We start from the raw sequence: 26,599 nt of genomic DNA, 5'->3' as shown, positions 1-26,599 counted from the left end.
TGATGGTATCTTCTACCATCACTCCAACCTACAGAAGACAGCCATTGCAGAACTTTGTAAAGAAACTGATAGCACCTCATTAATGTATTTCTCAATGCCTTAGTGGAGGGCATGACCTCTGAGGTCTCTCAGAAGACACAGTCGGGGTGGAGTGGATGTGCAGACCACAGATTATATATCCATTCCAACATTCCCATTTTTCTAAGTCTTTGGATCTCTCCTTTTACATTAATACAGGAAAATGTTGGCATCTTAACCTCACTGAATGTAGGTTATAGCTGGATTCAAGTTTCAATCATCAAAGAAAACTGTTAGATACACTTCTAGTTGCAAGACTCTCTAGAAACTGATATGATGACTCATATTGATACATTTGGTTTAGTCCAGTGCTTTATATTCCATCCTCTATGGTCTAATAACCTTAAAATCCAACACTACTTCAGTTTCTGTCACTAAAAATTAGCAACATTTTGCAACTATTTTGAAATCTAAAGTATTTCTTTCCATTTCAGACTTTGTACCTGTCCCCCTGGAGCAAACTGAGATCTGATTTTAGTTATAGCTCTAGAAGTGATGAGAAGTGGTTTTGGTGGGTCTTGAGGTTATTATACGGTCTTCATACAAGTCTCCTCAGACACAGGAAGGCAGACTGCTCCAAGATTCTCAGCTTTTCCCGAGTTCAACTAATTCCGAGGCTCAGAGTCCTTCTTCCTACCAATCAATGCTCTAACTTTCACGTATGAGATTTTTGAGTCTATGAATTCAATTTAGGTTGTAATTCTGCAACCCACAGAACTGAATTTTGGGTCAAGGTCAGCTATGAAACTATAAGAAATAACATAATTTTAGGGCCACCATAGACACTCCCTGATTCTCTGTGACTTGAGCTGTGTTAAACACCTAAGCGTGTCACTTTCTGTAGGCTTTCCAGTGCACTCAGAAGCATCACTGCTACTGTAACAGTCGTGGAGTCAGCAGGCTTCAGAGGGCACTTCCATCGCAGTCAGCTTCAGGTGACTAAGTATGACGCTGCAGCACACCAAGGATTTCTAATACCCAATTTCCCCATCACTACTGTGTTCAAAGCTGAACATGGCCAAACAAAGCACGGAATTCCATTTAGAGGGGCCGTTTTCTGTGACCACTTCTGGTTCCAAATATCATATCAGTCAGAGTCCATTAGTGAAACAGAATAATACAGTGTTATATATTTTACTGGAAAGAATTTTCTTTTTCGAGATGGAGTTTCACTCTTGTTGCCCAGGCTGGAGTGCAATGGCGCAATATCGGTTCACTGCAACCTCTGCCTCCTGGGTTCAAGGATTCTCCTGCCTCAGCCTCCCAAGTAGCTGAAATTACAAGCATGCACCACCATGCCTGGCTAATTTTTTTGCATTTTTAGTAGAGAGAGGGTTTCACCATGTGGGTCAGGCTGATCTCAAACTCCTGGCCTCAAGTGATCCACCCACTTCAGTCTCCCAAAGCGCTGGGATTACAGGCACGAGCCACCGTGCCTGGCCATCAGAAAGAATTTAAGGAATATAAGGAATTGGTTAAATGAATGTTTAAAAACTAACATGAAAAGATGATACAACACTGAAGTAACACAGAGATAACTGCTGAAAGCAGTTACAATCCCTGGAACTGGAGAGACCAGGCAAAGAAATTTGGTGTTATCAGAATTTAGATTTTTAGAGAAAGGCACTTACAGAATTGGGACCTAGACCTCTAAGGACAGAACACCATCCCGGTGCTGCTAGTACCTCTGAGGGTTGTTCTGAGCATGTGTCAAAAAGAGTCAGGGACTGGAACTGCCATTACCTGGAGTGAAGACAGTGTCGGGCAACACTGCCAGGGACAATGGAGCAGAGAATATTCTCTCCTGCTCTTGCCTTCAACCTCCCTCTAGTGGCCCATATTGGTATATCTACAGGCTAGCCAAGTAGTTTGCAGAGTCCCAGTCCCAGCATCACACAGCAAATATAGAAGCATGGGATTAGAGCTGAAAGGCCATAGGGGAATAAGCCAAAAGGTATGTCTCTGAGTATACTGTGCATATGCATATCATGTGCATGCACACACACAAACATCTTGGTACACAGCATTCTGGCATTAAAATTAATTTTTTTCGCTGAGCAAGGTGGCTCACGCCTGTAATCCCAGTACTTTGGGAGGCCGAGGTGGGGGGATCACCTGAGGTCAGGAGTTCAAGACCAGCCTGGCCAACGTCGTGAAACCCCGTCTCTATTAAAAACACAAAAATTAGCCAGGCACGGTGGGTGCCTGTAATCCCAACTACTTGGAAGGCTGAGGCAGGATAATCGCTTGTTCCCAGGAAGTGGAGGTTGCAGTGAGCCGAGATAGTGTCACTGCACTCCAGCCTGGGTGACAGAGTAAGGCTCTGTCTCAAAAAAAAAAATAAATAAATAAAATAAGTAAATAAATAAAAATAATAAATAATTTTTTCTCATTACAACAATACTTCTTTTTTTAATATAAAAAAATAAGCTCATAGAAGAAAAAAAAAAATCTATCCTACTGCCAGAAAAACAACCATTCATTTATATCCTCCCAGACCTTTTCCTCAACGTGTGGATATGCATTTTTTTTCAAGGAATGACATACAGTTTTCTGAACTGCTTAAAAAAAATCTTAATGTATCATTAATAATTGCTCACATGAATACATATTTATTTACAACAATGGGTTTTAAACTGTTCTAGGAAATATCTTGGGCAAGTACCTCAGGAAATGGCCCCTCAAAATTGCCTTAATGGGAGGGCCTTGCATTCCCCCATACCTCCTTAACCATTGCAATCTTGCTTTTATATATTTGTTTTACATAGTAGGTTTCTATATAAGATTTTGTGGGGAATAAAAAATTCCACTGCCAAAATATTAGAAAGTAATCGAATTATTGTGAGGATATAATGTCACTTTCCTTTTTCATGATTACAACAAAGAATAACTTTGCACCTAAATTTTTGTGTGAAGCCCTAGTAACACCAGACACTGTGCTTTTACTCTTTGTCTATCTGATAGAAGCTAAAAATTATTTTAATTTGTATTTTGTGAATTGCTAATGAGATGGCCAAGGTTTTACATTTAATGGTCATTTGTATCTGTGACAGCCTTTTTTTTTTTTTTTTTTTTTCAGTCTAGAGATTTGTTTACAGTATGGCCCTAAAACCTTAGTTCTAATGTACATAGCCTGTGCTTTTTCCATGTCCCCTGATTCAAGGAAGCTCGGATTTCAACATCCATTGCTCATCCAGAACACCATCTCCCTGCTCTCCTCCACTCTTGGTAATGATCTCAAGTCCTCCTCCACTGAGAACACAGAAGCTGCCCATCACTCCATTCCAAATAGATCCATATGTATACTATTTGTATGTTTCTTCCTGGCTCAGAAAATAAAAGGTTTTGATATTTAAGTCAACTCCTTTACTTCAGCACTTGATTTCATCCCTGTTTGTCTCTTCTGGTTTCGAGGATGGTATCTGGCAAACAACTGATGCTCAGAAACTTTGTTGAATGAGTAATGGGTCTTTCTCCATCAATTTTCTCCTTTTTGTAATATCCAGCTTCTTTCACACTTTGAATTCTTCCTTTTAGCCTATATATATGTTTAATCAAGTCATTTTCTGTCCGTGATGGTCAACTTTATGTGTCAACTTGGCTAGGCTGTAGTACCCAGTTATTCAATCAAATATTAACTTAGGTGCTGCTGTGAAGGTATTCTGTAGAAGTGATTAATGTCTACAGTCAGTTGACTTTACTAGAGGGGATTATTCTGGGTCATGTGGGTGAGCCTGATCCAATCACAATCAGTAGAAAGGCCTAAAGAATAGGACTTAGGTTTTCCTGAAGATGTGAAGAAAGAAGAAATTCCACCTGTGGACTTCCTCTTCAGCTCCTGCCTGAGAGTTTCCAGCCTTATGAATTTCAGACTTTCCTATCTGACCCCTACAACGGTATAAGTCAATTTCTTTCTGTAAATCCCTTTATATATATCCCACTTTTCTCTTTGGTTGGTGGAATCCTGACTGGTACACTATCCTTAAAATCAGAACAAAACAAAACAATACTCTTCTTGATCCTGCATCTCTCTGTCACCAATAAACTCTGTTTTTCCTTGTATCTAAGCTACTAAAAATATTGTCCTATATTCACTATCTCTACTTCATCCCTTTGCAATCACTTTGGAGCTATAGTCCCATTTATTCAACTGGTGAACTGCACATTTTCTCATGGATAGCCATGGGCAATCTCAAACTCAGTACATCAAAAATCATCTTATCACCCTTGCCACCTACCTAAATCTATTCTTCTTCTGAATGTCATACTTCAAACTTAAGGTGAAAATCTGGAAATCATTTGTATTAGTCCATTCTCACATTATTATAAAGAACTACCTGAGATTGGGTAATTTATAAATAAAAGAAGTTTAATTGACTCACAGTTCTGCAGGCTGTACAGGAAGCACAACTGGGGAATCCTCAGGAAACTTACAATCATGCAGGAAGGTGAAGGGGAAGCAGGCACATCTTACATGGCCAGAGAAAGAGAGCGAGCGAGCAAAGGGGGAGGTGCTACACACTTTTAAACAACCAGATGTCATGAGAACTCACTATCATGAGAACAGCAAGGGGAATTTCTGCCCCCACTATCCAATTGCATCCCACAAGGCCCCTCCTCCAACATTGGGGGTTACAATTCAACATGAGATTTGGGTAGGGACACAGACCCAAACCATATATATCATCATTCTAGACATGCAAATACGTAAATAGGTTGAGCATCTTTAATCTGAAAATCCAAAATCTGAAGTGCTCCAAAATGCCAAACTTTTTGAGTACTGACATGACGATACAAGTTACCCTGAACACATTAATTTTCACTGTATTAATGGTGTATCATTTTTTTTTTTACTATTAAGCACATACATGTGAATAAGTAGAAAAAAATGATTACTTAACAGTAGCATATAAATTCAGAGTCAGGAATGATGTTGACACCAAACAACCACAAATTGTCCACATGGGTAATTAAGATGTACACAAACTTTGTTTCATTTACAAAATTACTAAAAATATTATGTGACAGTTTCTTCAGGCCACGTGTTTAAGGTGTGCATGAAACACAAATAAATTTCATGTTTGTACTTGGGTCCCATGCCTAAGCTATCTCATGTATATTTGCAAATATTCCAAAATCTTAAAAAATTGGAAATCTGAAACAATTTTGGTCCCAAGCATTTCAGATAAGGGATACTCTCAACCCATGCTAGACATCTAAATACTCTCTATATCCAGTAGAAATGCTTGAAGGTTTGGACCTTCATCATTTTTGGCCTTAGCTTTTGTAATAGAACAGATGGGCCTGATCTCCTTAACTTCCAACATCTTCCCTCCCAAATTTGTTCTTCAGAGTGCTCTTCTGAGGCAAGGTGACAAAAATTGCTCTGCCTAAGACTCAGTGAGTGACTCCTTTATCACCTATAGCAAGGGCATGTCAACCTAGACTACCATCACAAAGACCTTTTAGAAACAGTCCTACTCAGAACTAATGAGTAAGAATTTCCAAAGTGGGACCTGAAAATCTCTATTTTTAAAAGTTATCCTGGCAATTTTGATAATCATTTGGGTTTCTGAACTACTGGTCTTCAGGTAAAAATCCAAATTCTTCCCACAATGTGACACCAGTATTTCCAGCTCCATCCCTCAGCACAAATCATGTCCCAGCAGTACCAATTCAGGACTAGTGATTCTTCAAACCCATGCTGCTTAACATCTCTCTGTAGGAATACCCTTCTTCCCTTAACTGCCTGGGGAGTTCCTATTCATCCTTCATATGACTCTATTCAAGCATCATCTAACCTCATATCCAGCCAGTAAATATCTACTGAGGCCCTACTACATGCCAGGCTCTGAACTAAGCATTGAGATAGGAAGACCAGTTAGCTATGTCAGTGGTAGTTCTCGCTTTCAGTAGGTTCATATGCCACTGGAGAAACAGACATGAAAGTAAACAAACAAATACAATACAGCAAGGTAAATTATGTGAGAGAGGCTCTGGTAGGCTGAATAAAGATCTCTCCATCTTACACCCAAAGATGTTCACATTCTAATTTCCATAATCTATAACTATGTTACCTTGTACTGAGAAGAGATTTCGTAGATACATAACCAGGCTGCTTGAGATTTCAGCACCCCAGTAATTTTTTTTTTTTTGTGACTGAAATAATAAAAAGTTTGATCAGGCCCTTCCTTACCTGTACATGTTAACCACCTGCTTTTTGCCCAGTATTCCTTGTTCCCACAATGTAATTATAAACTGCTGATGTACTATTTCTTTGTCAAGCAGAAGAAGATAACTTCAGTGTCATAAGAATAGTTTGCAGAAGGAATGAATTCCTTGAAGGACATTGCAACCAGCTGCCATGTACATATGGCTGCACAAGGTATTATCTGAAACGGAAGAAACACAGACTTTTCCCCTGGATTCCTTGAAACTCCCTCTCCATTACTCTCTAGCTTCATAAAAACTCCCCGCTTCTTTTTTGTTATTGTGTATCTGAGAGATCTTGCTCTCTTGCCCTCTCGCTTTGGTCCAATAGAATAAATACTTCTCTATCTCCAAGCACCAGTATCTCAGTATTTGGCATCAGCTGCCCATCCGGTACATGAGCCTGAATTTGGAGTTCTAAAACAGGTGTGATTAAGTTAAATATTCTGAGATGGAGTGACTATCCTGATTATCTTGATAGGCTCAATGTAATCACAGGGGTGTTTTTAAGAGGGAGGCAGGCAGGAGGGTGAGAGAGAGAGAGGAAGAGGAGACTGAAAAATGTCATGCTGACAATGAAGGTGGAGGATAGTGAAATGAGCCAAGGAATGAAGGCAGCCTCTGGAAGCTGGAAAAGGAAAGGAAATGAATTCTTCCCTAGAGATTCCGGAAAGAACCAGCCCTGCCAACTTCAGTCCAGTGAAATTAATTTTGGACTTCTGACCTCCAGAAATGTAAAATAACTTCTACTTATTTCAAGTCATTAAGTTTGTGGTAATTTGTTAAAGCATCAGTAGAAAACGAATACATAAGCCAACATAGAGCACTGTGGTAATACATTAAAGGGGCCTCTGTATCAAATTATGGAGTGAGGATGGGGTGTTTAGAAAGAATTACCCAAAGTGACGACCCCAAAGCTGAGGAAAGGAGATTGTTTCTGAGGATGACCCAGGTAGAGTAAGGAGATGTGTAAATACGCACAGAAAGAGCATGGAAAGTGTTTCAATAAGGTAAGACTGCTTGCACGAAATAGTAGTAATAACATCAACAATATTAACTACGGTACATGTTCATTGTTTGCATGCCAGAAGTGCCTTGGCATTTTACCAGTCTGTGAGATTGATACTATTATTATCATCTTCATTTTACCCACAGGGATGGGTAAAATGGGTCTGGAGGAGGAGGTAAGTAAATTTCCTGAGATCACCGAGCTAGTAAACAGCAAAGCTAGAACTAGAACCTTGGCAGTCTGTTTCTAAAACACTGTTTTTCTAATACGTTACTGTGGGAGTCTTAAGAACTTCAGGGGGCATTAGCAAGGCTGAGGATAAATGAATTATTAGAAAGATATTAATGAGGTAAGGATCACTAGAGCTTAGAATACGATCTTGTCTTGGAGACTGACAAAAGTGGGAATGACAGACAGGTGTCTTCCAAGTTTCTTTGATGTGATCTCGGTTTTGCTGTGGTTCAAGACGTAAAGGAGCCTTCCTTTACCACCCAAAGCAAATCACTCGTTCTTCGCTACAAATTCCACACCTTGCATAAACCTCTTTATTTCTTCCTTTTTCCCCTAATGTCTGAGGCAGAATTGGGGGTAAAAGCACCAACTCAATTCTGGGCCTCATTTTCCATATTTGTAAAATGCCTGGAAGTATTTAATAGTTACAAACTTGGTTGTGCTTCCGAATCCCCTGCGTGAAGTTTAAACAAAATGCAGATTCCTCACCCCATTCTCAGAGATTCTGTTGGTTAGTATTGGGATGGGGCTTTTTTTCTCCCATGACTCTACGCGGCCACGTATTGGTAACCAATGTACAGATGACGGGGTCCTTCCCAGTCCCACGCTTTTACTATGCGAAGGGCGCCTTCGGCCCGGCTCCCGGCCCCGCTCGAGCCCCGCCCCCTGCTCTCTTCCGGCCCGGACTAGGTCCGATCGCCCCACCTCCGGTCGCTAGACGTGCTCTCGCGTAGCTCCGCCTTTCCCAAATCTACCCACCTCGCAAGATGGCTGCGGTGCCGCCGGGCCCGGAACCCTGGAACCGTGTGAGAATTCCTAAGGCGGGGAGCCGCACCGCAGTGACAGTGCAGAACCCCGGCGCGGCCCTTGGTGAGTGAGGCGCCGGGCTAGGAGGGGGGAACGTTTCCGGGGGAGGCCGACAGGCCAGGCCGGCGCACGTGGCGGGGGCGGTACCGGGACTTTCCTGGCCCGGGGGACGCTGGGAGAGGGCGCGGGACACGTAGGGGTCGAGCGGTCCCAGGACTTTGCTGGTGTAGCTCGTAGGGCCTCTGGCTTCGCAGTCCTTCATTGAACCAGCTGTGCTAATGCAGGGCTTGGTTGGAGAGATGGACTAAGGCTTAGCCGTGCGCTGAGGGGGTGGAGAGAGGTGGACTCAGTTGGTGCCTGGGAACAGTGCTGCCTGGGAACCCTTGCTCACCCGGGTCTTGGGAGTCTTGTTTACCCTTCCGTCCATTTCCCCTTTCCGTTTTTTTCCTGCCCCCTGCCCCCGAGGAGCGGTGGACGTCACCTAAGCACTGGGACTCAAACTGCGATCTTTTCGGACCTCTATCTGCTTATCTGTGAAATGGAGCTAGTCCTCCTCCTACTCACAGGGGCGTTGGGAATATCTAACGATGTAATTTAGGAGACAATGCTCTGTAAACGACAGTGTTTTACCACCTAAATGGATGGTATTTGTTAGGGTGAAGGGCATATAGTAGGTAGGAGCCTAGCGCAGGAGCCAGGTTGTTTGGGTTTGAATACTAGCTCTACCCTTCGCTGGAGCTTGAGGGAGTTACTGAACCTTTCTGTGCCTCACTGTTCTCACTTTCAAATAGAGATAAAAGTAGTACCTTCCTCATAGGACTGTTTTAGGGGGATGAAAGAGTTGATAACGTAGAGAAAGCATTTCGGACACTGCCTGGCATGGTAAATGAACATTCAAATGGTAGCTGTTACCAATGTTAATACGTAGCTCGGGGGCCCAAGGGAGAGAATACAGTCAGTCTTGGGTTCTTTGTTTCAGGTTGGGCTGGTAAAGCCCTTTCCTCATCCCTGTTTTCACTAGAGACAAACTAAAAACCATGACTTTAAGCTGCATAAAGCCTAAAACAAAACAGAACAACACAATAAGGCGGATTGGACAAACTTGATTTAGATCATCACATCCCCTTTCCCATATATCCATCCTACACACTTTACGGATTATCCCATCTGTCCTTCCTACACACTTGACAGATTAATATTCCCTCTTTCTCTATTCAGAAATTGTTCAACAATTCCTATTAGGCATGGGAAATTCACCAACTCACTACCCATCCCCGAGGCAGCCCATTCTGTCTTCAGATAGTTGTTGGGACAGTAAGAAAATTCTTGTTAGGTAGCAACCAGCCTTTACTTCCACCTGGAATGCTAGTGCTGCCTTTAGAGCCATAAATAACACATGGACTGCATCTTACGGACTACTACAGATTTTCAGACTAGGAAGCATCTGCTGATGAGCACCCGGTGTTCAGTCAGGCGTTCATCAAATAATACGATTTCCAGTTACTGTGGTGGTTTTTCTTTTCTGAATATGTCTGTGTCTCTCTTAAAGTGATATCCAAACACAGAAGCCTTGATTTTGAAGACTGTGAATTTATTCATTCTGTCTTGCTTTTGGGAATAGCAACATGGGGAGTTAGAGAATTATTACACATGTAGTGACATGTGCCCCACCTCCAAGGTGGGGGCGTAAGTGTACACGAGGCGTAAGTGTACACCAAATGACTGACAGCAAAGTATTCATATGAAAGATTATTATACCATGTTAAAATGCAATGTAAAGATACAACTTCTTGTTTAACAGATGTTCTCTTAATGATTTCGTAGACTTTTATGTCATCTGTTACCGTTTTTCAACTTCTCTTATACTTACAATCCTTATGTTCTTACAGTTGAGACAGATTACATTTGTTTTTGATTCCTTTAAAACAAATAAGGGAAGATGCTTTTTTTTCAGTGTGTTTTTAATATACTTAATATAGAAATATGTACTAAATCTTATTAAATATCTCTGCTTCAGACCTTTGCATTGCAGCTGTAATTAAAGAATGCCATCTCGTCACACTGTCACTGAAGAGCCAAATCTTAGATGCGGAAACAGATGTGTTATGTGCCCTCCTTTACAGCAATCACAACAGAATGGGCCGCCACAAACCCCATTTGGCCCTCAAACAGGTGAGGAAACCCGGTAGATGAGACCCAGCCTGTTCACTTGAAAATGTAGAGCACACTGCCACTTACTATTTTGCTATTTGTGGAAATCTCCGTAAATTACTTGTGTTTTATAGGCCTATTGCCCACAGTTACATGTGCACTTTCTTTTTTTTCCTGAAAGCATTTCAGCATTTCAAAAAGTAATTTTTGTTAGAAAAGAAGTATGTTTAGATTAATTCTTTCCCAGTCTTGTTTCTAATGGGCAAGTAAACATTTTCTTCATTATGTACAATCTATAACAACAGTGCCTTTGCCCAGCACAAAGATAAAGTGAGTTGAGCAAGACAAAATGTTGGACATTAAGAAACAGTTCCCTGGGCATAATCAAAATGCTGAAATTTAAAAAAAAAAAGAAAAAAAAAACTTGTCTTCTTATTATAGGGTACATAATCTAATTGGTGGTATGTTAGAGTAAATGGATACATAGCAAGTTGTGGTGTAAACTGGTTTCATGTAATGTCTGGAGCTTAAGACAAAATTGGACCCTCCAGCTCAGGGGCCATAGAGTAGCGCCTCTCTTAAGCTGGCTTCCTGATATGTTCATTCATTCATTCACTTAATTCCGCAGGTATTTTCTAGAAGTTCAGAAGGCTATCCATTGTGTGACAGGGCTACCTTGCAAGTGTTTTTGAACTTTCTGTGTGCCAGGCACTCTGCTTTGTGCTGTGTATAGAGTAGTGAAAAAGATGGACATAGTCTCTAACCTTATAGATGCATGCTTTCTAGTTAGTTTTCCACCCCTAGTACTTAAAGCAAACAGGGTGAAGATTTCATCAAAGAAACATCTGGGATCATGGTCTTTCCCTAAATTTTCCATTCTAGGGTAGCTTTTATCTTTTCCGAGTCTTTTAATCCAAAAGCAAGCTTGCTAACCCTCCCGGTGAATGTATTTTTCCTTCTAGCTTCTGGGTTGTGAATAATTGCCCCATCATAAAAATTTGCCATTCTCTAGTCTCTCTCTTTTATGTAGCTCTCCCATCCAGGCGGTCCATGAGACAAAACTTCCTCTGGATCTGGTGCCCTCTTCAGTTCTGGCTGCCATTTTCCTCTTAGACCTCGTCAAATTTTAGTTGTCTTACTGTCATAACTGATGGTTTCTCTTTCAGCTTTTCCTAAGCTCTGGCATATTCTAAATATTAAAACTAGGTTAATCATCTGAAAATACAACTTTGATTTTTAGTGGTTCTCCATTGTGTCCTGAGTAAAGACCAAACTTCTGGCTGGGCGCGGTGGCTCACGCCTGTCATCCCAGCACTTTGGAGACTGAGGCGGGTGGATCACGAGGTCAGGAGATCGAGACCATCCTGGCTAACATGGTGAAAACCCGTCTCTACTAAAAAATGCAAAAAATTAGCTGGGCGTGGTGGTGAGTGCTTGTAGTCCCAGCTACTCGGGAGGCTGAGGCAGGAGAATGGCGTGAACCCGGGAGGTGGAGCTTGCAGTGAGCTGAGATTGTGCCACTGTACTCCAGACTGGGGGAGAGAGCAAGACTCGGTCTCAAACAAAAAAAAGAGACCAAACTTCTTAGTTTGGCTTACAAGATCTGTGATCTGGCCTTTTCAGTCTTAGTTCAGGCTTCTCTCTCACATTCAGATAGATTATATTCCGGCCAACCTGGACTCTTAACAAACCTTCCTGCTCACTGTGTGTGTTCCTACTTCTGAGTCTGCTTACCTGGTTCTGTATGTTTAGAATGCCCAGCCTTTCCATGTCTGCCTGTTAAACGCCTTCCTATCCTCTAAGTCCCGGCAGTGATAATCTATGTTATAGTGATCTCATTTTAAGTTGTATTTTTCTGATTATTACTTAAGTTGCTTTTTTTTTTTTTTTTTTTTTTTTTAAATTCTTAGCTATTTGGGCCTCCTCTTTGTACTTCTCTTATAGCATTTAATATAGTCTGTGTTGTGGTAGTTATTTGTGTATATATTTTATATTCTGTGTGATCCCTGAGGTAGGAAACATGTTTTATGCTTATGTTACTGCTGCAGCTGCTATTACCACTTCTACTGCCTTACAACTGCTTAACATTTCACAGTTTACAGAGAACTTTCATGTAAGTACTAGAATCGGCCTGTCTCTAAACATCCCCCTAAGTGGAACACGGAAAATAGTTTTGATTCCTGTTCTGTGGAGTACATGTAGGGCATGCTGGGAGATAAAATAGTATTAGAAACTTCTGTATCTCTAGTTGCTAAAAATCTAGTAGTAAAGATAGGAAGACATGTAAAATATTTTATTAAATGCTGAAATAAAAACAGACCCTATTTAAAATTGCAATCTTCTCAGCACTTCCTCTCTGCCTTATTTTTCTTCATAGCACTTACCACCACCTGCCATTGATTGACTGCCTTTCTCTCCCAGCTATAGTGTAAGCTCCACAAGGGCAATGTATTTTGTCCCTTTTGTTTACCGCTATAGTCCAGTTCTTAGAACAGTGTTCAGTAAGCACTCAATAGCATCTTTTTTTTTTTTTTTAAAAGGTAAGAGTCATGCATTGTACAGAATGTTATAGGAGTTCTGTAGTCCTCAGGAATACCACCCAAAGGGCAGCATGGGACTGCATCTAGACAGATAAAAAAATTTGGATGGGCGTTGATACTGGCAAGGAGAGTATCTTGCCAGAGCTTCTAGAAATTGAACCAAGGTTATGGATTCTGTTTTAACAATGGTTTTCAGAACAATGGAGGGAACAATCTTTAACTTCTTTGGTGTCAGCTCCTGTCTTTTTCAGTTTTCAAGTGTGGACACCATCCTTTGAGGGAGGTATTGACAAACCAAGATGGTAAAGCACTTGGAAAACATAGTAAGTGAACTGTGGTTCAAAAGGAAACAAAAGGGAAAAAAATTCAAGAGAGAGAAGGGAGGAAGAGAGAAGATGCGGAGGAACATAAGGACAAGCTTCATCTACTCAAAGAATGTATTTGTTCAGTGATTGAAGCCAATCATTTTCCTCATCTCTGGTACTTTATAGACTGTTGAAATTTAGTAGTTAATAATTTGCTATCTTGTTTTAATAGTTTCACTATTAAAAATTGTGTTGTCGGCCTGGTGTGGTGGCTCACGCCTATAATCTCAGCACTTTGAGAGGCCGAAGTGGGCGGATCACAAGGTCAGGAGATCGAGACCATCCTGGCTAACACAGTGAAACCCTGTCTCTACTAACAATACAGAAAATTAGCCGGGCGTGGTGGCGGGCACCTGTAGGCCCAGCTACTTGGGAGGCTGAGGCAGGAGAATGGAGCGATCCCAGGAGGTGGAGCTTGCAATGAGCAGAGATGGCACCACTGCACTGCAGCCTGGGTAACAGAGTGAGACTCTGTCTCTAAAAAAATAAAAATTATGCCGTCTCAGCAAAATTATAATCTTGAGAATAACCTATACTTGCTTTTGTCCCCTTTATAACATCAAGCTCATTGTGGCATATACTAATTTCTTAGGAGTCACCTGATTTTAAAAATGTGTTTGGCTGGATAAATTCCAAATTTGTAACCAGAAGCAATTGCTTGCACTTTGGATTTCTCAACCCTGAAAAAAAATAAGGTATTCTGTGATATTTAGCATAGTTCCATTTTTTGAATACCTAGAACTGTTTGCTTTCCTGGTCATAATCAGTGACCCTGTCTGCATTACATACACATGAATTTGAGCTGCTCTTCTTCTTTCAGGTTGAGCAATGTTTAAAGCGTTTGAAAAACATGAATTTGGAGGGTTCAATTCAAGACCTGTTTGAGTTGTTTTCTTCCAAGTAAGTGGTCCAGTTGCTTTGTGATGTGGTGGGCTGGGAACTCAATGTCTTGTGATCTCCCTTTGGATTTCTCTATGCTTGGTGTTGGAATATAACCAATTATACTTCAGCTGTATACATTTTGTTTTAATGTGGGGCACCTGGTGTTTGTGGTACTCTTCTGACATTGATCTGTGGGAGTGACTGGTGTGACGTTGAAATCTGGGTCATGGTAGGTTATATTAAAACGTCAGAGGGCTGTTATTGCGCATAACTATCTCACATTGAACTTAAAGCAAGTCTTCACTTGAAAATTGCTATAGAAATGCTTTATACTTAAAAATGAAAGTAAAGGGAGTTTGCAGATAGCTGAACATGTGAAGGGTTGCCTAGGGAGGATGTGGAAGCTCTGTGCTTCTGCCATACCTTGCTCTATGCATCTCTTTATTTCAATCCTTTGTCATATCCTTTAACTGGTAAATGTAAAGTAAAAAAACCTTTTTTTTTTTAAGTGAAAGTAATGTACTTTTTCTATTTTTTTCAAGTGAAAATCAGCCCTTAACTACCAAAGTGTGTGTTGTCCCCAGTCAGCCAGTGGTGGAATTGGTGTTGATGAAGGTTTTGGGAGCCTGCAAGTTGTTGCTCCGCTTGTTGGACTGCTGCTGCAAAACATTTCTGTATCCTTGAATATCTTAAAGACACCTTCTTTTGAATTGGAATTGTTTGGATATTTTTAACAGTATTTTTATTTGAAAGCTAACACTTTATAGGAGTTATAATCTACAGGAATTCTTAAACTTTTCCTTCTTGGCCTCCTTTTCTCAGGAATTGCCTGATGCAGCCATTGCCAGAGACTGCCTGTCAACTGTTCAGCATGTATTAGCCTAAGAGCATTGACAGCTAGAAATTCTTAATCTTAGAAACTAAACTTTAAGAACTAAATTTAATAATGGGAGCTCTAGCAGAGTTTATTACCATATTTTAAAGATTTAAATTCTTAAATAGAATGTGTTTTAAGGCTTTAATACCTTTAAGAAAATTCTCTTTACTTCCAATATATTTCTTCATTCATGATTGTAACTTACAAAACCCACATTACTTTGATTTTGTTTTCTGCCTTAAATTGATTTTCCAGTTTGACTGTGAAACATCTAGGTTTGCAAGAGTTCATTATTTTAAACCTTGTGATGGTTGGGCTGGTGAGCAGATTATGGTATGTACACACCTCTGACATCCTTCATTTCTTTCTCATCTCTTTTCAGCCTAGGTTTCTTATTAGTAGTTTTCAAACTTATTTTCCTATGGGGTTACGGGAGGTGCAGGTATTCTCTATCTTGATTTGATCAGAGTTTTTTGGGGGTAGATTGGGAAGCTGAGTGCTAATGGCTATGTCAAAGGAGTAGGCTTTGTATCTCAATCCACGAGATCAGCCCAACACTGAACAACTAAAAAAATTGGGAGTGACTGGTGTCACATTGAAATCTGGGTCATAGTAGGTTGTAGTGAAACATCAGTGGGCTTTTATTGAACATTAAAAAAATTAATGCCTACGACAGGGAATTGCAGTAATAAAAAATTGTTGGCAGTAGTCTTATTACAACAGGCCATTTAAAATGATGCTATTCCTGGGCTGGCTATATCACTTGATTCTTTCTGTCACTTGGTTTCTAATTTTTAATGGCAATGATAAATGCAATTTTTGACCTTCTTATGTGCTAGCCTCTTTTCTTCCATCTCAAACACCACTGCTTTTTTGAGCATATTTGGTTGATGTGCGCTGGTAATATTTGCTAACTAAGAGACATTCTTTTGCATGTCTCTCAGTACATATTGTGAAACTGATCTGATGGATAATTAGAATTTGTCCGTATCTGTAAGAAGGCCTGTTTTGGGCCATTTCAAGCAATTAAGATTATTAGCTCTAATAAGAATGTAAGAAAACATTGGATGGGGAAAAGAAAAAAAGTGTCTGTATTTAGAGATTGAAAACTTTGCTTTGATATCTTAACCTGGATATCTCAAATACTATTTCCTATTGTTTTATTATAATTATTCTACTTAATCAGAGAATCAGAGGTAACAATGTTTGATTACTAATCATTATTTTAAAATGCTAAACCTTTGATATTCTTTTCTGTAATGAAAATAGCTTTAATTTTGCTGATTATAATACATGCCTGTTTTAAGAAATTTAAAAAGAAAAATGTGAAGAACCTGAAATTTGCCTGAAATCTCAACATCTACCACACTTAAGATATGCATCCTTTTGTACATTTCTCCATGTAGTACTTTTTGAATATGTATATTTTTTTCCTGGTAGACTATCCTACAGTTTTTTGAGTAACATTTTATACTTGGATTTTTCTGTTGGGATGGACTAATCTGGCTGTTTGCAAGTGTGCACCATAGTATTTTTTTGTACTGGAGGACAAAAAATTTTTGTACTGGAGGACCTTGATAGCCATTTATTTTCAGTTTTCAGTCTTGCAATTTATTATGTAATCTGCAAATTGTAATTACTGGTTAATTAATGAGCTCCTATTTCTTTCTCTAGGGTTCTCTATAAAGGTGTTTTAAAAAGGTTGATTTTGTTATATGAGCCTTTGTTTGGATTGCTTCAAGAGGTCTCTAGGATTCAACCAATGCCTTACTTCAAAGATTTTACCTTTCCTTCTGATATTACTGAATTTTTAGGACAGCCATATTTTGAAGCCTTTAAGAAAAAAATGTCTACAGCTTTTGCAGCTAAAGGAGTAACTAAATTGCTAAATAAACTGTTTTTAATAAATGAGCAGTCACCAAAAGCCAGTGAAGAAACCTTACTTGGAATTTCCAAAAAAGCTAAACAAATAAAGATCAATGTACAGAATAAAGTGGATCTTGGACAGCCAATAAAGAATAAGAGAATCTTCAAAGGTAATTTGCTTTGATATAGCACATACTCTAGTAAAACCAAAAAAATAAAAATAAAGGAAAGGCCTTTGAAGTTAATAGGCCATTGCATAGAAGGAAATTCAACTCTCACATCTTAATTTATGACTTAGCCATTGATTATGCTATAGAGAGGTATGATGATACGCTGGCTTTCTTTTTTTTTTTTTTTTTTTTTTGTGAGACAGAGTCTTGCTCTGGCTGCCAGGCTGGAGTGGCAGTGGCCGGCTCTCAGCTCACTGCAAGCTCGCGCCTCCCGGTGTTCACGCAATTCTCCCTGTCTCAAGCCTCCCGAGTAGCTGGGACTACAGGCGCGCGCGCAGCCTCGGCGCGCGGCTAGTTTTTTGTATTTTTTAGTAGAGAGCGGGGTTCCACCGTATTAGCCAGGATGCGCGCGATCTCCTGACGCTGCATGATCCGCCCGTCTCGGCCTCCCAAAGTGCTGGGATTACAGGCTTGAGCCACCGCGCCCGGCCGATACCTGTGCTTTCTAAGCTTGAGTACTTTAAGTTATTTGTTTCTGTAATTGCTTCCTAGTTATTTGCTTGCTTTATTCCTTTATTTATTTTGTGGTAATTTGGCAAGAAATGTCATGCACTTAAGAATTTGTTGTAGATTTGAAAATAGTATGCCTAAGGTTTTGTATCTGCAATTTTTCCACCTCCACAGAGAAGTCATCAGAATTTGATGTGAGGGCTTTCTGCAACCAGCTGAAACACAAAGCTACTCAGGTTTGTCTGGCTTCATTAAATTTAGCTTATGATTTCTGCTGATTTGTAGAGGATGCTTCTTACCAAGGGCAGAGATTGAATCTTCTCATTTTATCCCCAGCTCTAAGCTTAGTGCCTTCTTAGTTGTCAGTGTGTGCGTCTGAATGAATAGAGGCAGGGGATTTGTAATACATCTAGTTAATTCAGTTAATAGAGTACCTTCAGAAATATTTTAGTAGGAGTTTCTCTAGAATTTTAAAGTAACCATAAAATCTGTTGTTAAGTATGGATTGTACTGCAGCTTAAGAGTACAGGCTTTGCAGTCAGATAGTTGGTTTGAATCCTGGCTTTGGTACTAGCTGTGTGACCTTCTGTGAGTTTCCTGATCTCTCCGTTCCTCTATTTTGTAATAGTAATATGTGCCTCATAGGGTTGTGCTAGTTTTAATGCATGTAAAGTGTTCGGCAGTCTGGGGTATGGTAAGCATTTAATTGGAGTTAGATGTTATTAGCTACTGTCATTTTGGTCATCATCCTCATCGTTTTGTCATGAAGCTATTCCTTTACTCTTGTTGAGGTTCAAGTTTTAACATGATTGATTAATGTTTGTAAATTCTGTTTGTTCTGGACCTAGCAGCATATAAGTACATCAGTATTACTGTTTTACTCAGTAACTTGACTTTTTGTTTTTAACCCTGTCTTTGCAAAATGTCTTTACTTCTGATATTTTTCGTGGGTTAGTTTACTTCTTTTATTTAAGAATTCTTAAGCATACTTTCTTGAACTCTTAAGGACTCCAGCTTCCATTGATGTTCTGTCTAATTCATGAATTCAGAGTGAGGAGTAATACTTTCTGTGCCAGGCATTGTTCTAAGTGCTTTTATATGCACAAAGTCATGTAATTATGTCACAAAAGATCTGTGAGGTGGGCATGCTTATTACCATTTTCATATTTCAGATGGGGAAATTGAGGCATAGAAAGGCCAAGAAACTTGGCCACATAGTGAATAAATGGCAGAGCTGCAATTTGAATGCAGGCAGTATGGTTTCATAGTCTGTCTTCTTTACCATTCACCAGTCCCCAGAATAGTTTTTCAACGGTATCTCAAGAACTACGGTGCTTTGTGAGCCTTGAAACTTCTGCAGCCTATGCCCCTGTTTGTAGGTGACTGGCTTTGAAGTTGGTGGGTCAGGATCCCTCTTATTCAAGACTAATTGCTACTATATTTTTAGCAAATAGCACTAACTTGCTTAGCTTGCTTTTAAAGTGAACTACTTCTGTTGATCACCAAACATAAACTATTGACATGGGTCATTACTTTTATATTTTCTACTTTTTTTAAAAGTTCCTTTTGAGTGTAAGAAATTTGGAAGAAGGTAAGCTTTGAATGAATGATAGAGCAGATCATCTCGTAGGCAGCATATTTTCATAAAGAAATAGTAAACGTTAGTAAAATCTAAATGTGACTTGGTATAGAAAGAAGGAATTGAAGAAGTAAAGGTGCCTTGTCAGAGATGGTTGAAGTAGAATTGGAAGTGTTGCTCAGTTGAGCATTTTTAACAGATACTCAGCAGGCATTAACTGATTAATGGCCTTATTCTGCTGGGCGCTCTGCAGGGCCCCATATCTTCCCTGTTTTCAGAAACATTTCTAAATTGAGGAGGTTTACTCAGAATATGGAAATAAGTGAAAAACGAATTGTGATATTCTGTCGGTATGGAGGAGAGGGGCCTTCCAGTGATCCCCCAACCCTCTGCAGTTAGGCTTTGACCAGTATTTAAACGTGGGGTTTTATTGTTGTGTATGTGAGATATGTGTGTTAGAATATTTATGTTAACTTTCCTATGTCAATCTAACTCAGCTGCAGATGGGACCTGTCCTGGTACAGAGGGGGAACAAAACAACTTGTATTTGGAGCAATGGAGAAAATTCAGTTTTAAAGACATAAGGAAAGCTTATTGAGCAAAAAATTTCCTTGAAGACTGACAAGTTATTTTTTTAATTTTTAGTTTTTGTGGGTACGTAGCAGGTATATATATTTATGGGGTACATAAGATATTTTGTTACAGGCATACAGTGCATAATAATCACAGGGTAAATGGGGTATCCATCACTTCAAGCATTTAGGGACTGATAAATCTAATTTTTAAATTTTGATTATAAGCTAAATTTCCCTGTTGTCATATAATTACAAGCCGGTAACATGTCCAATATATTTTTCTCATGTTTTCACGTTTCAGGAGACCAGCTTTGATTTTAAATGTTCTCAGTCCAGACTAAAGACAACCAAATATTCTTCTGAGAAAGTGATAGGAACGCCTTATGCCAAAAGTTTTGTGCAAAGATTCCGAGAGGCTGAGTCCTTCACACAACTTTCTGAAGAAATCCAGATAGCAGTTGTATGGTGCAGGAGCAAAAAACTCAAGGCTCAGGCTATTTTTCTGGGTAACAAACTTCTTAAAAGCAACCGGCTTAAACATCTGGAAGCTCAAGGTACTAGGTAGGTATATTGCAAAAATGTTCCTTTACTTTTTCTGTTGTTGTTACGAGTAAAAGTGTATATTCAGGTCACTTTTCTTTAAAATGTCATGTCCAGCAGCCGCAGTGGGGCTAAACTGGGATGTACTCAAACTGCAGTTCCATTTGCTGCTTTTGTTGTAAGAGCAAAACTGTATCATTGGAGAAAGAACATAAACAGGTTAATTGGACCTCAAGCACTTATGCTTTTCATCATTTCCATCTGCTCATTCCGGAACCATTAAGAATGTCTGTTGTGCTGAGCCTGAGGATACAACTGCATAAAGACATGACTTGGTCTTCAGGGAGCTCAGAGTCTTCTGGAAAGGCAGCCCTTCTGCAGATAGCTTCAGCGCAGTGCAGTGGTATAAGGGCATGAGAGCAGAAGCAGAAGGTGCCTGCCTCCCATGAGGCCCACACAAGACTGCTGGGGTCTTGTACTGTTGCTACTTGCTACTGTTTGTATCAGCTGGACTTTATATATTTCTTTTCTGTGATTTTTATATTCAGAACTGTTTAAGGGTGCTTATCTTTGCTTGTGAACCAGTATTGCATGAAGTATTACATGAAGTTAGACATTAGACACTTCAGGGCTTAGTGGTAACGATTTCAAACACAAATAGGTATTAAGAGCCTATTCCACCTTCACAGAGGCAATTTTCTGATTTGTTTTTTTATTGTATTCTTTAAGAAATATCCTGTGCATGCCCTATAATTTCTTATCCATAGTTATAGAGCTATTCAGGGATTTAAAATTAATTCCTGGGGAGGAAGCACATATTAAAAATGTTGTTAAATTTTCTTTTGAAGTTTACAGAAAATATATTCCTGTTTCAGAAAAAAATTAGTATACAGTGAGGGTTTTGTAACACATTTTGATTAAAAGCGACAGGAAAAACGGTTGAATATTCCTAAGGGATAAAGTGCTTGAGGGGTTTTTACATTGAGATGGGTCCCCTAAAGGTGTGTAATAATCTAAAAGTGATGTATCCTATGGCTGGAAACGCAGCCTGAGATGGAGAGAAGCATTCTGTTTAAAATTGGGTTTAAAATCAAGGGTAGATGAGGCAGAAGTAACAACTAAAAGTTAATGAGAAGTGTGGCAAACTGCTGTTTATTGGTTAAACCATTACTCACTACTCCCCAGATACAGTGCTCCTTCATATACTGCCCTGTTTTGCTGTTTCATTAATATATTTGTAGTAAACTTTATAATTTATTTAATGTCCGTAATAACACTGTGAGGTAGACAGTATTATTCCCATTTCATAGATAGGTAAATGGCGTTAGATGTGGAACTCAGTTCAGGCCCTCTGTTTTCCTTTCAACTCTGAAGTACACCCACCTTCTTCCCACTTAAATGCCACTGCTTATAGTAAGATAAGAAAATGGTTTGGAAGCAAAGATCGTGATTTATTATAATGGGCTTCCTCAAAGTTTTATATCCATGCCCATCTTTTAAAATCTATCACAAACAGTGAAACAATTCAGTAAGGCACTGATGAACCTTGTGGCAGTGTACCCTGTGTGGAAGCAAAACACCTAAAATGATCAGCTGTTTGATTTCTGAATTTCCAAACTTGAAGATGACATATGAATCATAATGAGGGTAGCTTAAGGCTGTCAGTGTGTCTGGGCCAGAAGCCCTGTCTTCACATTCTTTTATAAACTTCTCTTAGCCTTTATTCCTTTTTCCTTGTTCATTTCATGCTACAGCATGAAGCTGATTATCCAGATTCAGATTAATATGTACTGGCAGATTTTTTCATTTATGATGTTTCCTCATGTCTACTCATTACATTATGAACAGATTTAGCAGTTATGAGGGAAATGCTCTAAAAGTACAGGGGTATCTCACCATTCAGCAAATAACTAGCGGCTGTACTTTTGAGAGTTTGAAAGCAAAATGGGGACACATTCGTCTATACTTCAATCAGAGGGCATTTGTGCTCTGAAAAAGCAGACTTGGGGTGAAACATTTTTCAATGTGGTTCTGGGATTGTACACAGGCATAGGACTTGTAGATAAATTGTGTATTTTCTTTTCAGTTGGTAAAGAATGTTTTCTGCATCTTAAGCCCTGATTTTTCCTCTCTCTGTCTTTTAAAGTTTGCCAAAGAAACTAGAGTGCATAAAAACGTCTATTTGCAACCACCTTCTTCGTGGCTCAGGTATCAAAACTTCAAAGCATCATCTGAGACAGAGAAGATCACAGAATAAATTTTTACAGAGACAAAGGAAACCACAGAGAAAGTTGCAGTTGACTCTTTTAAGGGAAATTCAGCAGTTCTCTCAAAGGACTCAGAAGACTGCTGCAGATACCAGTGCTAAGTGGAGACTCTCACACTGTACTGTGCATAGAACTGATCTCTACCCCAACAGTAAGCAACTCTTGAATAGTGGAGTTTCAATGCCTGTCATACAAACTAAGGAGAAAATGATGCATGAAAATCTTAGAGGCATCCATGAAAATGAAACTGATTTGTGGACAGTGATGCAAATAAATAAAAACAGTACATCAGGAACCATTAAGGAGATAGATGACATTGATGATATTTTTGCTTTAATGGGAGTTTAGGTGTTCATATGTGAGAATTTTAAGTGATTAACAAGGCTAGGTCAGTGTTCTAAGTAGAACTGCTAAGATCTGGAAATACCACCTGGACTCACAGAGGAGCTGCTTTAGTGCAGCATTGCACAGGAGTTCAGTTCAGTTCAGTCTACATTTAAAGTAGCACTGTGTCATTTCATCAAGAAGTATTTGTTTTTGGTTTCAACTACATGCCAGGTGTTAATATGAAAAATCTGCCACAGCCTACCTTTGAGAAGCAGATGTAATTCCTTGAGGCTAGTAAGTCTCTGAAAAACTGAATAATTTTATGACTTACTAGGCAATTTAATAATCGTTTGCAAAAACCATTGTGTCTTGAGGTAAATGAGGAGGGAGGGTGGGGGATAGCAAGGAAACACCTGAAAGGTCACTTTGGCCTTATTGGTTCCATTGTACATAGGTCCACCTCTGAATACTGGTTTGTAGCTCCTGACAGTTATGCTGTCTTGTTTATATGTTGGAATTGATCATCAGGGTTTGCCACTGCTTGTATTACCAGGGACTGGTTACAACCATTATTTCTCTTCATTTGCTCAGCTTATCTCATATTAAAGTGAGTTTGGAGTTCTCCAAGAGGTTTTAATTGTATTTATTTGGCTACCAGTGATTGATTGCAAATAAACCTTTTTACAAAAAGGATATAAGGTGGTTTATGGTTACATATGATATATAACAGGGTAACAGGTAGAGAAAATAAAATGAAAATATCAGGTTAGGAGACACAAAGTAGACCCAGGAATGAGGCTAGAACATTTATAATTTGTTGTTGATGCTGTCATCTGATAGGGGATGTTGCTCATACTGTTGCTCTGAGGGAGTACATCTTGAGTATTTTCAAATAATGATGTGAAGTTTGAGGTAGGTATCTTTCCAATGTTCTACTTTACTAGAATTAGGTTATTAAGCTTCTCTAGTGGCCTTAACTTTTGTTACACAGAGATTTAAAGAAAACCAAAGCAGTACCTTAGTATGTATGTACTGCATCCTTCTTTTCCTCAGCCACCCTATCGTAACAAGTTATTTCCCTTCCATTCTTTATTTGGCTTTGTTCTTTCCCTGTCTGCCTTCTGCATTTTCTCAGTTATCTACCAGTGGTTCTCAAACTTTAGACTTTTTGAGAATCGCCTGGTGGGTTGCTAAAAGATGCAGATTAGTCCTTTCCTAGACACTGATAAACAGGGGCCAGAAACCTGCATTTTTAACACACAGCCCACGTGATTTTGATCCAGGTGGCCCCAAATCCAGTTATGTAAACGCTGCTTTAGCTTCTCTTCTGAAGCCTTGTTAAGTAAACTGGTTTAATCCTTAATCTCTAGTCACTTTTCATGTTCCCTTTGGCTTCCTACCAAGTGGTAGTATCCATTTAGTGCCTTAAAATATGGACAATACCAAGGAGATTTCATTCCAGACAAGTCTAGAAATGGCCATTAGCTTCTAAGTGTCCTTGTGTTCGATGTATTTCCTTTACCTATTGGGAAATGTAAGGTAAATTCGTAAGAGAACTGGTGCATAGCTTTGTGGACCATAGGGTTTATTTGCTGAGAGTTGTCTATATTCATGCACCCAGTCTCCTAAGTAGCCTTTTTTAAGACTTCATGTAACTGATTCAGAAAAAAACTCCCAGTCTTTTAAGACTTCATTTAGCTGATTGATTCAGAAAAAAACTCCCTGGGAATTAGGAGATTTAAGGTTCAGTCTTGCTTCTCCTACTTGCATGTGGCTTCACTGACCTAGTCAGTTTCCCCTGGCTTAGGTTTCTGGATTTGAAGTGGATTTTTTTTTTTCAAGAATGAAACTTTTATGGCTGAAATAAACTTGGGAGCTTATCTTTCATTGGAAAAACCAGGGTGGTTCGGTGAGTTACGGACAATACAGCGTGGACTGGACCACACCAGTCTAGCATTTGTTTCCAAATTCATTCATGTTCTTTTGGAGTAGCTTCATCTCCTCATTTTCCTGTCTTCTGCCCTTTACTATTCTGTAAAAATGACAAAAAAAGCTTCATATGTGTACACAAAATGACAATGTGTATGTTTATAAGGAATTTAGTATTCTATATCAGTTTTTCTAAATAAATCGAAATATTTATCATTTTAAAAAATGCAATCTAAAGTATACCAAACTGTAACTTACCTAGTGAGATTAGAAACTATTGTCAGGGTCATCATAGTGAATTATTGTTATTACTACTTTTGAGACAGAGTATTGTGCTGTTGCCCAGGCTGGAGCACAGTGGTATGATCTCAGTTCACTGCACCCTCCACCTCCTGGGCTCAAGCTATTCTCCCACCTCAGCCACCTGAGTAGCTGAGACTCCAGGCACCATCCTGCCCTGGCTAATTTTTTTAAAACTTTGTGTAGAGATGGGGTTTCACCATGTTGCTTAGGCTGGTCTGAAACTCTTAGACTCAAGGGATCTGCCCACTTTGGTCTGCCAAAATGCTGGGATTACCCACATCCTAGCACCAGCTTTATCACTCCTAATGGCATGAGGACACACAGGCCATTTACAAGAGCAGTGTTTGAGACCTCTTGTGTGTCACTTCAAAGCCTCTTGGCCTTCATACTAAAGTCACTGCTGTGGCAACCACTTTCAAGTAGGGCTGAACCTTGCCTCTTGCTCTGGGGACAGCTCATTCCCTGCCCCTGGGCTTCTCAACAGCTGCAGGTACTGCCTAGCACTTGGGTATGTACAACCCGGAAGAGGTGTGGGGCCGCCCCCTCCCCTCCTCAAAGAAATTCAGAGGCACAGTGTGAGGCTAAAGTAACTTTCATCTTGGATGCTAATCTACCATGTTGACTTCTGATAACCAGTTCCAGAAATGCCTCTAAGATTTCTACTTTTACCTATTAAAAGAACACACACTCACTGTAAATCGTGGAAAATTATAGGCTGTGTTGCAAACAGCATTCTTGCCTTTCCCTGAGGAGCTGACTTCAGTGTGTCACATGTTCCTTCTGAAGCATGCAAACCCTTTTCTCTATGGCATATAAGCCCTGGGTCGGGGGTAACTGCGGGGATCCACTGTCTCATCACTGCCTGAGACATGGCTTCTGTGCATAAGTCCCTATTAAATGTTTCTGACACACTGGATTTGTCGGCCTCTTTCTTTGGCATCTCAGCACCCTCAGTCTTTGGGGATAGGTTGCATAGACCTGCTCACTGTAGAACACCTATTTCCTAAGACTTGTCATAAGTTCCCTCACGATCTAGCATTAGCGCCTATGCTTTGGCTAACTCAATGAATATGTCGTTAATAGGCCTGTCTTGTTTCATTTTGCCACTGTTCCCTGGGATCACTTCCCAAATTTACATATGTAAGCTTTTGGCTCAGGCTCTGCTTATAGAACCAAGGATAAATCAAAGCAGTAAAGTAACACAGACAAAAATATGCCTTCTAAGATAACTCTTTTGTTACTATATGTTTTATGAATGTCTATATTAAAAAAATCTTTTTTCTGGCTGAAAACATTCCTGGTTAGATTAGACCAATTCCATCAACTATACAACTGACAATATATTCAGATTATTTTCTGGAAAAAAGCCATGAAGTTGGTTTA

General features: G+C 39.6%; 1 protein-coding gene across 3 annotated transcripts; it reads left to right on the top strand.

The window, feature by feature from the left end:
* Positions 1-8,206: 8,206 nt before the first annotated feature.
* On the top strand, positions 8,207-23,674 carry RMP64 (ribonuclease MRP subunit p64). Of its 3 annotated transcripts, none has more exons than XM_017858563.1 (9): positions 8,207-8,398; positions 10,353-10,507; positions 14,212-14,291; positions 14,816-14,947; positions 15,406-15,483; positions 16,825-17,186; positions 17,871-17,932; positions 20,152-20,411; positions 22,537-23,674. In XM_017858563.1, the coding sequence occupies exons 1-9, from the start codon at positions 8,296-8,298 to the stop codon at positions 23,003-23,005; spliced, it is 1,701 nt and encodes a 566-aa protein (XP_017714052.1). In that variant the 5' UTR covers positions 8,207-8,295; the 3' UTR covers positions 23,006-23,674. The 3 variants fall into 3 exon arrangements, with proteins under 3 accessions (XP_017714052.1, XP_017714054.1, XP_017714053.1); XM_017858565.1 differs by lacking the exon at positions 8,207-8,398 and adding an exon at positions 13,984-14,086 and having other exon boundaries at positions 10,457-10,507; XM_017858564.1 differs by lacking the exons at positions 8,207-8,398; positions 10,353-10,507 and adding an exon at positions 13,822-14,086.
* Positions 23,675-26,599: the final 2,925 nt, after the last annotated feature.

The sequence above is a fragment of the Rhinopithecus bieti genome, unplaced genomic scaffold (genome assembly GCF_001698545.2).
Source record: "Rhinopithecus bieti isolate Rb0 unplaced genomic scaffold, ASM169854v2 scaffold_45617, whole genome shotgun sequence".
NCBI lineage: Eukaryota > Metazoa > Chordata > Mammalia > Primates > Cercopithecidae > Rhinopithecus > Rhinopithecus bieti.
Note: the sequence above shows the minus strand (reverse complement) of the source record. Positions and strands in the feature narration are given on the sequence as shown.

What these genes read in the sequence shown, in the direction of transcription:
- RMP64 (XM_017858563.1), top strand. Translation starts at nt 8,296, where the DNA reads ATGGCTGCGGTGCCGCCGGGCCCGGAACCCTGGAACCGTGTGAGAATT. An exon ending in TGCTGCTGCAAAACATTTCT is followed by an intron (nt 14,948 to 15,405) that starts GTATCCTTGAAT and finishes TTGATTTTCCAG; the next exon opens with TTTGACTGTGAAACATCTAG. An exon ending in GGGCTGGTGAGCAGATTATG is followed by an intron (nt 15,484 to 16,824) that starts GTATGTACACAC and finishes TTCTTTCTCTAG; the next exon opens with GGTTCTCTATAAAGGTGTTT.